Raw genomic sequence first — 9848 nt, forward strand, 5'->3', positions numbered from 1 at the left:
ACAGCTATTCTTAGACAGGTATATCCCACCCTCTGAGAGGGAAGAGCTGCGGTATCAGTTTGAGCATCTTGAGCAGGGTCAGATGTCCGTGACCGACTATGAGGCGAGATTTTTTGAGCTGTCTCACCATGCACTCATGATACTTCCCACAGATGCAGAGAGAGTGCAGAGGTTTGTTGCAGGGTTGCACCCCGGTATTCGAGCTAGCATGGCCCGAGAGGTAGAGATCAGTACTGAGTATCAGTTAGTAGTGGAAATCGCTCGCAGGATTGAGGGTTATCGCCAGAGGAGTAGAGAGCAGTTTCAGCAGGACAAGAGGGCCCCATTTTTCGGAGAGTTCAGAGGCGCCCCAGCCAGGGGTAGGGGGCACACGAGGAGGGATCAATCGGGCAGACCCCCGTATTCAAGACCAACACCTCCCCGAGGTACTCCAGTGAGACCTTATTTCAGTGCGATGCCGGAGGGTTCTTACCGTCCACCACCTAGTCAGGGTTCTTCCAGCGAGTATTCTGGTCATCAGGGTTCTCCCAGTGCTTACTTTAATGCCATGCCAGAGAGTTCTTATCGCCCACCAGCCATTCAGGGTCCTTCTGGTGGATATTCGGGTCGGCAGGCTCAGACTTCAGGGCAGCAGGCTATGGCGCCGAGGGGCTACTACGAGTGTGGAGATCCGGGTCACATAAAGAGGACCTACCCCAAACTTAGGGGCAAGGCAGTACAGCAGGGCCATCAGCCTATGGTTTCAGCACCGGCTGCCCCACCACCTAGAGGTGGAGGGCAGACCGGTAGGGGCCGTCCTAGAGGTGGAGGCCAGACAGGGAGAGGTCAACCAGCTACTGCTCAGTTACGCGGTGGCCAGCCAGCCGGCGCTCCAGCTAGATTCTATGCTCTTCCAGCCAGGCCAGATGCATTAGCCTCAGATGCCGTTATCACAGGTATTATTTTCGTCTGCGGCAGAGATGCTTCGGTATTATTTGATCCAGGGTCCACCTATTCATATGTATCATCTCTGTTTGCTCGTTTCCTGGTTATTCCTCCTGCACCTTTGGGCACTCCTATTCATGTGTCCACTCCTGTGGGCAATTCCGTGGTTGTAAACCGGATCTACCGGTCCTGTGTGGTTACATTCTGTGGTTTTGAGACTAGAGCAGATCTCCTGTTGCTTGACATGATCGATTTTGAGGTTATCCTTGGCATGGATTGGTTATCTCCATATCATCCCGTCCTAGATTGCCACGCCAAGACTGTTACTTTAGCGATGCCAGGATTGGAGTGGAAGGGTTCCATAGTTGATACACCTAGCCGGGTTATCTCTTTCCTGAAGGCTCGGCAAATGATCGAGAAGGGGTGTTTAGCGTATTTGGCTTATGTTCGGGACACCACCGCAGACTCTCCGACGATTGATTCAGTTCTAGTAGTTCGAGAGTTCGCTGATGTGTTTCCTTTTGATCTTCCTGGCATGCTACCGGATTGTGATATTGATTTCCGCATTAATTTGGCTCCAGGCACCCAGCCTATATCTATCCCACCGTACCGTATGGCTCCTAAGGAATTGAAGGAGTTGAAGGAGCAGCTTGAGGAGTTGTTAGCAAAGGGGTTTGTTAGGCCTAGTGTATCGCCTTGAGGTGCCCCGGTGTTATTTGTGAAGAAGAAGGATGGGACTATGCGGATGTGCATTGATTACCGCCAATTGAACAAAGTCACCATCAAGAACAAGTATCCTCTGCCTCGTATCAATGATTTGTTCGACCAGTTGCAGGGTGCTAGGGTGTTCTCTAAGATCGACTTGAGGTCGAGTTACCATCAGTTGAAGATTTGGGACTCGGTATGTCCCGAAGACTGCCTTCCGGACTAGATATGGCCATTATGAGTTTCTGGTGATGTCCTTCGGCTTGACTAATGCACGACATTCATGGACTTGATGAACAGGGTGTTCAGGCCTTATATTGATTCCTTCGTCATCATCTTCATTGACGACATCTTGATATACTCACGTAGCCTGGAGGAGCACGAGCAGCATCTGAGAGTAGTGCTTCAGACCTTGCGAGAGCAGAAGCTATATGCTAAGTTCTCCAAGTGTGAGTTTTGGCTAGAGTCAGTGGCATTCTTGGGACATATTGTGTCAGGAGAGGTTATTAAGGTGGATCCCAAGAAGATTAAGGCAGTTCAGAGTTGGCCACGACCTACTTCAGTGACCGAGATCAGGAGTTTGCTGGGGTTAGCAAGTTATTACAAGCGATTCGTGCAGGGCTTTTCATCTGTTGCATCACCTCTGACTAGATTGACCCAGAAGGGTGCTCCTTTCCATTGGTCCGATGATTGTGAGGCGAGCTTCCAGAAGCTCAAGACAGCCTTGACTACAGCACAAAATCTTGTGTTACCTTCCGGTTTAAGGATGTATACGGTATATTGTGACGCTTCGCGCGTTGGCTTGGGCTGTGTATTGATGCAGGAGGAACGAGTTATTGCATATGCCTCCCGTCAGCTGAAGATTCATGAGAAAAATTACCCTGTGCACGACCTGGAGTTGGCGACGATTGTTCATGCTCTTAAGATATGGAGGCACTACCTGTATGGGGCGTCATGCGAGGTTTATACTGATCATCGTAGCTTGCAGCATTTGTTCAAGCAGAGGGATCTTAATTTGAGGCAGCGCAGGTGGCTTGAGTTACTGAAGGATTATGACATCACCATTCTTTATCATCCGGGCAAGGCGAACGTGGTCGCGGATGCCTTAAGCAGGAAGGCAGAGAGTATGGGTAGCTTGGCATTCATTCCAGCAGAGGAGAGGCCACTAGCTTGGGACATTCAGTCCTTGGCTAACAGACTAGTGAGGTTGGACATTTCGGAGCCCAGCCGGGTTCTTGCGTGTATGGTTGCTCAGTCTTCATTATTGGGGGAGATAAAGGCCCGGCAGTTCGATGATCCACATCTGGCGGTTCTCAGAGAGACGGTGCTTCAGGGAGGTGCCAAGGAGGTTTCTATTGGCGAGGATGGTGTTTTGCGGCTCCAGGGTCGTCTATGTGTTCCTAATGTTGATGGTCTGAGGGAGAGGATACTAGAGGAGGCACACAGTTCGCGGTATTCCATCCACCCGGGAGCTACGAAGATGTATCGTGACTTGAGGCAGCATTATTGGTGGCGGAGGATGAAGAAAGACATAGTGGAGTATGTAGCTAGGTGTTTGAATTGCCAGCAGGTCAAGTATGAACATCAGAGGCCAGGTGGCCTACTTCAGCAGATGCCTATACCAGAGTGGAAGTGGGAGCGCATTACCATGGATTTCGTAGTTGGGTTGCCGCGGACCTTGCGGAAGTTTGATTCAGTATGGGTCATCGTTGATAGGTTGACCAAGTCGGCTCACTTTATTCCAGTGGCGACTACTTATACAGCAGAGAGGTATGCTCAGATTTACATTCGGGAGATAGTCCGGTTGCACGGTGTGCCTGTTTCCATTATATCAGACAGAGGCCCTCAGTTCACTTCCCACTTCTGGAGAGCTGTTCAGAGTGAGTTGGGGACCCGCGTAGAGCTCAGCACAGCATTCCATCCTCAGACCGACGGACAGTCCGAGTGGACGATTCAGATTCTGGAGGATATGCATAGAGCCTGTGTGATTGACTTTGGGGGGCAGTGGGACCAGTTCTTGCCCTTGGCGGAGTTTGCGTACAACAACAGCTACCAGTCTAGCATTGGGATGGCCCCATTTGAGGCTTTGTACGGTCTGTGGTGTCGTTCTCCTATCGGGTGGTTTGAGCCGAGTGAGGCTAAGTTATACGGTACAGATTTGGTGCAAGATGCCTTGGACAAGGTGAAGTTGACTCAGGAAAGGCTTCGCACGGCTTAGTCCAGACAGAAGAGTTATGCGGATCAGAAGGCACGTGATGTATCATTCACGGTTGGTGAGAGGGTCCTCTTGAAAGTCTCGCCAATGAAGGGTATTATGAGGTTCGGGAAGAAGGGCAAGTTGAGCCCAAGGTTTATTGGCCCCTTCGAGGTGTTGAGACGAGTTGGGGAGGTTGCCTATGAGCTTGCTTTGCCCCCCAGCTTATCGGGAGTTCATCCGGTTTTTCATGTATCAATGCTTCAGAAGTATCATCCCGACCTATCCCATGTGTTAGACTTCAGTACTATTCAGCTGGATGAGGGTTTGGGTTATGAGGAGGAGCCAGTTGCCATCATTGATAGACAAGATCGCCAGTTGAGGTCCAAGAGGATTTCCGCAGTGAGGGTCCAGTGGAGGGGCCAACCAGTCGAGGAAGCGACCTGGGAGTCCGAGGAGGACATGCGGAGTAGATACCCCCATTTATTCAGCACTTCAGGTACTTTCCTATGCCCGTTTGAGGACGAACGTTTGTTTAAGAGGTGGAGGATGTAACGACCCGACCGGTCGTTTGCCTTTTTAGAACCCGTTCCCCCAAATAACACTCTCCATGCTTGCTTTAACTAATTTATGACCTGCGGAGATGGTTGGTTCGGGATTTGGAAGGGTTTGGATTGAATTATGCACATTTGACTCTTTAGGATTTTCTCAAAAGGCTAAGTTTGACTTTGGTCAACATTTTGGGCACACGGGCCCGAATTCGTGTTTTGACGGTTCCGGAGGCTCCGCAGGAAAATATAGGACCTGAGCGTATGCCCGGAATCGAATTCCAAGGTCCCTAGCCCGAGTAATGAATTTTTACTAGAAATTGTTAATTTTAAGTTTTAAGGATTTAAAGAAACTAATTAATGATTTATTTCATGGATATCGGGCTCGTATGTTGGTTCCGAAGCCCGGTACAGGTCCGAAATATCATTTATGACTTGCCCGTAAAATTTGGTGTCAATCCGAGTAGTTTAAGGGCGTCTTGGCCTGTTAGAGGAAAATTAAGAACTTGAAGTTCATAGGTTTGATTCATTTGGTTTTAGGGGGTGATTCCTAGATTTAGCGTTGTTTCGGGTGTTCCGAATGTTCGAGTAGGTCCATCTCGTGATTTCAAACTTGTCGGTATGTTCGGGCAGGGCCCGGGAGCCCGAGCGTCAATCGGACGAGGCTCGAGTGAAGTGCAAATTTTTGGGAAGAGCTGAAGCTGCTGCTTCTGTCATAACCGCACCTGCGGTTGGTGGAACGCAAGTGCGAGACCGTAGATGCGGTCCTTCCATCGCAGAAGCGGCCCAGGGCAGGCCAGGCCAGGAACCGCAGAAGCGGCTCCCAAGCCGTAGAAGCGGCTCCGCAGATGCGGCCTCGAGACCACAGAAGTGGTCCCATCTCTTTTGGCCCATTTCGCAGATGCGGTCCATTTCTCGCAGATGCGGGACCGCAGATGCGAAAATCGCTGATGCAGTGAGGTTCATATAATACGGGTTCTAAGTCATTTTTATCACTTTTTCACTCCTCCATTTGGCGATTTTAGAGCTTTTGAGAGAAGAACTTCACCTAGCATCTTGAGGTTAGTGTGGTCTACCTATTTCTAGCTTAATAATTATGTCTTAGGTAGATTAAACACTAGTATTAAGGTGAAATAATGGGGTTAGAGCAAAAACCTAGGGTTCTAATAAAAGTTAGATTTAACTACGAAATTTGTAATGGAATAAATTAGAAATCATATATTATCGATCCTTAGGTTGTAGAGAACAACTTCCTTCGAAAAAATTAGGAATCCGGGCACGTGGGCCCGGGGTCGGATTTTAGGAAATTTGTGTTTAAGGGTGGGAAATTGCGTAAATAGTTAGAAAATTATCTTGTAAGCTTATATTGACTAGTTCCTACCTTGTTTATCTAGTTTTGAATCGTTCGGCTCCGATTTGAGGGTTCGGGCTCATTCTTGGTATTGGAAGTGCACATTGGAGCGAGGTGAGTCTCCTATCTAACCTTGTAAGAGGGAATTCTCCCCATAGGTGATATAATCTAATAATTTGTCATTAAATGCGGGGAGCTATGTACGCACTAGGTGACGAGAGTCCGTGCGTAGCTACTATTGTGCTAAGTCCGGGTAGTTTAGGACCCAAAAGCATGCTTTATGTGGTATCTTTGCAACTCTATGTTTAATTTAGATTGTTTAATCGTGGAGATTATGATAATTGAGATTACTTAAGAGGAACATGACCATTCTTGGCTTGTAAAAAGGACAGATGAAAAATGCATTGAGTAGCTTGTCTCCAGCTATATGTCATTGTTGTCTATTGATATGTTTAATTACATGTGACCGCGTCGTATGGTTGATTCGAGAGCGGGATAATAGATGCATCTATGGTTCGTGCCGCTCGACCCTCGGCAATGCACAATTTACTTTATGTTGGATCGGGCAGTAAGACTTCGGCACTATTTGCGCCCGTTTTATTCAGAATTCTATGATTTAGATTATTAATTGCCCTGGAATGAAGTTGCCAGTAGTGACATTACTTAGGGGAGAACCTGTTAGTTCTTGCTACATACTGCTATTTGATTACTTTTACCCATGCACAGTGTAATTAGTATCTCATATTATTTTGACCCTAGTAAGTGTCAAGTCGACTTCTCGTCTCTACTTCTTCGAGATTAGACAGGATACTTACTGGGTACATATTGTTTATGTACTCATACTATGCTTCTGTACTTAATTGTACAGGGTCTAAGGCAGGTACATCTGGCTATCAGTTTGGTGCGTATCACTGAGCCTATTCTGAGACTTCCACGGTGAGCTGCTCCCTTCCTGTGCCGTTCAGCAGCTTGATGGAGTTTCTCTTATTTATTTTTGCTGTCTATTCCATTTCGGACAGTAGGATAGGATTGTACTTTTGTATATTCTACTAGTTGCCAGTAACTTGTGACACCAGGTCTTGGCACATACTTTAGTAGATTATTTCTTTTGGAAATTGTATAACTATTTTGGGTACCTTAATGGCCATTACTTGTTTTTAACCTTAACTTAAGGGATTTCTGAAACTAATTGGCAAAAAAGTAAAAAGAAGAATTTAATTAAACTTCCGCGTTGGCTTGCCCGGCAATGGTGTTGGGCGCCATCATGACCTATTGAGGAAATGGGTCGTGACATGTATTTAGGGTTGGGAAATTTCTTTAATGGTTAGAATATGAACTCTTGAGCTTGTATTGACTAGTTCTTACCCCGTTTAATTAGTTTTGGATCGTTTGGCTCCAAATTGAGGGTTTGAGCGCGTACTTGATATTGGAAGTAAGCTTCGGAGCGAGGTGTGTCTCCTTTCTAACCTCGTAAGAGGGAAATACACCACTAAGTGAATTAAATAAATGTATGTGATTGTCTGTGGGGGCTACGTACGTACGTGGTGACGAGAGTCCGTGCGTAGCTACTATCATGCTAATTGTTGGGGTAGTTTAGGACCCGTATCATGCCATACTTGGAAATGCTTATGTTCTTAATTATTAATGAGATCACTTAGGACATGTTAGGGATTGAAAATAAATATAAACGAATGTACGCACTTACTTGAGAACTTGTATGAAGTTATTTGACTATAAATGCGCCTTTATGTGCCTTCTTGATTGTAATTGCTATTTGTGGATCGGGCCGATCGCCTCGGTAGAAATAGATGCATCTATGGTTCGCACCATTCGACCCTGTGGCAGTGCACAGTTATTATTATGTTGGACCGGGCCGTACGACCTCGGCATAACGTGCGCATGTTATTTATGTGAATTTTATCCATGACTTACTCTGTTTAAATGCTTTGAAGTGCAACTATTATAAGACATGACTGAAATTGATATATCGTCCTCCTTGATTTTGAGATTTGTCGTTCTATCCATCTTATCCATGCTTAGCGTTATCTTTAAGTAATATTGATATTGACCTTAGTAAGTGTCAAGTCGACCCCTCGTCACTCTTCTTTGAGGTTAGACTGGATACTTGTTGGGTACATGTTGTTTATGTACTCATATTACACTTATGTACTTAACTGTAGAGGATCTGAGGCAGGTGCATCTAGTTACCCCTCCGGCGCGCGTTCCTGATTCCTGATCGAGATCTTACGGTGAGCTACCCCATTTTGAGTCGTTCAGCAGCATACTGGAGTTCTCTTATTTGTTATTATTATGTATGGTCTATTCTATTTCAGGCAGTAGGATACTGATATTTTGTACATTCTACTAGTTGCCCTTGTACTTGTGACACTAGTTCCTTGCACACACTGTAGACTATTATTTTGGGATGTATTTATGTCATTACAAACTTGTTGATTACCGACTGTTAAAAAGCTTAACTGTTAAGGAAAAGTTTGGCATGTGTTGGAAAAATAATGGGGACTCACTAGTTGATTAGGATTGGCTTGCCTGACAACGGTGTTGAGCGCCATCACGACCTATAATGGAATTTGGGTCGTGACAACATGGTATCAGAGCACTAGGTTCACGTAGGTCTCACAAGTCATGGGAAAACCTAATAGAGTCTTGCGGATCGGTACGGAGACGTCTGTACTTATCATTGGGAGGCTATAGGGTGTTAGGAAACTACTCTTTATTCATCTTCTATCGTGCAGTTGATGGTATACTAAATTTCCTTCTTCTATTCTCTCGCAGATGGTGAGGACGCGCACGGCAGACGTTCCAGACCTAGGAGGAGCTGCTCCCCACATTGCTAGAGGCCGAGGGAGGGCACCGGCCTGTGGTAGGGGACGAGGGCATCCCAGAGCTGTCCCAATTGCACTACCGGCAGATCCTGCGGGGGATCCTATCTTTGAGGAGCAGGGCAAGGTTCCTGTAGCTGAGCCTACCCCGGCGGACTTTATGACGGCACCGGGTTTCCAAGAGGTCATGGGTCGTATGTTGTGGTTCATGGATACCATGACTCAGACTGGTTTATTTCCAGCGAACCCAACTATATCTCAGGCGGGAAGAGGAGCACAGACCCCTACTGCCCAGGCTCCGGGTCATGCAGCTGCAGTGTATCAGACTCCGGGGGCACTACCCGCGGATAGGGCTTAGCCAGTTGCTGCAGTGGTACCCGAGCCCAGATCAGCTGCGGATGGCGATCCGCAGAAGTTATTGGACAGGTGGACTAGGCTACACCCTCCTATCTTCGGGGGTGAGCGTCATGAGGATGCCTAGGATTTCATTGATAGGTGCAGGGATAGACTGCACAACATGAGGATATTGGAGTCTTATGGGGTTGACTTCACTACATTCCAGCTGGAGGGCAGGGCCTGTAGATGGTGGCAGTCCTATGTTCTTGGCAGGCCAGCAAGTTCTCCTCCCTTCACTTGGGGTCAGTTCACACAGTTATTCCCGGACAGGCATATTCCACCCTTTGAGAGGGAAGAGTTGCGGTATCAGTTTGAGAAGCTTGAGCAGGGTCAGATGTCGATGACGGACTATGAGGTGAGGTTTCAGACTTATCCCGCCATGCACTGATGATACTTCCTGCTGACGCAGAGAGGGTGCGAAGGTTCGTTGCAGGGTTGCATTCTGGCATTAGGGCCAACATGGCCCGAGAGGTGGAGATGGGGACTCCTTATCAGCTAGTGGTGGAGATTTTTCGGAGAATTGAGGGCTACCTTCTAAGAGGTAGGGAGCAGATGCCGCAGGACAAGAGGGCTAGATTTTCCGGATAGTTCAGAGACGCCCCGGCTAGGGGCAGAGGTCAGTTTGGGAGGGGTCAGCCCAGAAAGCACCTATATTCAGCACTGCCACCTCCTCGAGGTGCTCCAGCGCGCCCTATTTCTGCGCCATACCAGAGAGTTCATACCGTCCACCGGCTATTCAGGCTTCTTCTAATGGGTCTACAGGCCATCAGGGTCAGACATCAGGGCAACAGGTCGCCGCACCGTGGGGTTGTTTTGAGTGCAAAGACCTTGGTCATATGAGGAGATACTGCCCCAGGCTTTGGGGCAAGGCAGTACAGCAGAGTCAGCAG

The 9848-nt window shown here is 47.6% G+C and overlaps 1 protein-coding gene across 1 annotated transcript; it reads left to right on the forward strand.

The window, feature by feature from the left end:
* The first annotated feature begins 208 nt into the window (after positions 1–208).
* Positions 209–8920, forward strand: LOC109210894 (proline-rich protein 2-like). The gene is made up of 3 exons (XM_019374369.1): positions 209–770; positions 8652–8756; positions 8805–8920. Exons 1-3 carry the CDS (start codon positions 209–211, stop codon positions 8918–8920), a joined length of 783 nt encoding a protein of 260 aa, XP_019229914.1.
* The last annotated feature ends 928 nt before the right edge of the window (positions 8921–9848 follow it).

Source organism: Nicotiana attenuata, unplaced genomic scaffold, assembly GCF_001879085.1.
Source record: "Nicotiana attenuata strain UT unplaced genomic scaffold, NIATTr2, whole genome shotgun sequence".
Taxonomy (NCBI): domain Eukaryota; kingdom Viridiplantae; phylum Streptophyta; class Magnoliopsida; order Solanales; family Solanaceae; genus Nicotiana; species Nicotiana attenuata.

Excerpts from the sequence above, each read along its gene's own strand:
- LOC109210894 (XM_019374369.1), top strand. The coding sequence starts at position 209 with ATGGCCCGAGAGGTAGAGATCAGTACTGAGTATCAGTTAGTAGTGGAA. Across the intron at positions 771-8,651 it reads GGCTGCCCCACCACCTAGAG|ATCCTGCGGGGGATCCTATC; the intron begins GTGGAGGGCAGA and ends CACTACCGGCAG. Across the intron at positions 8,757-8,804 it reads TTTCCAAGAGGTCATGGGTC|CGAACCCAACTATATCTCAG; the intron begins GTATGTTGTGGT and ends GTTTATTTCCAG.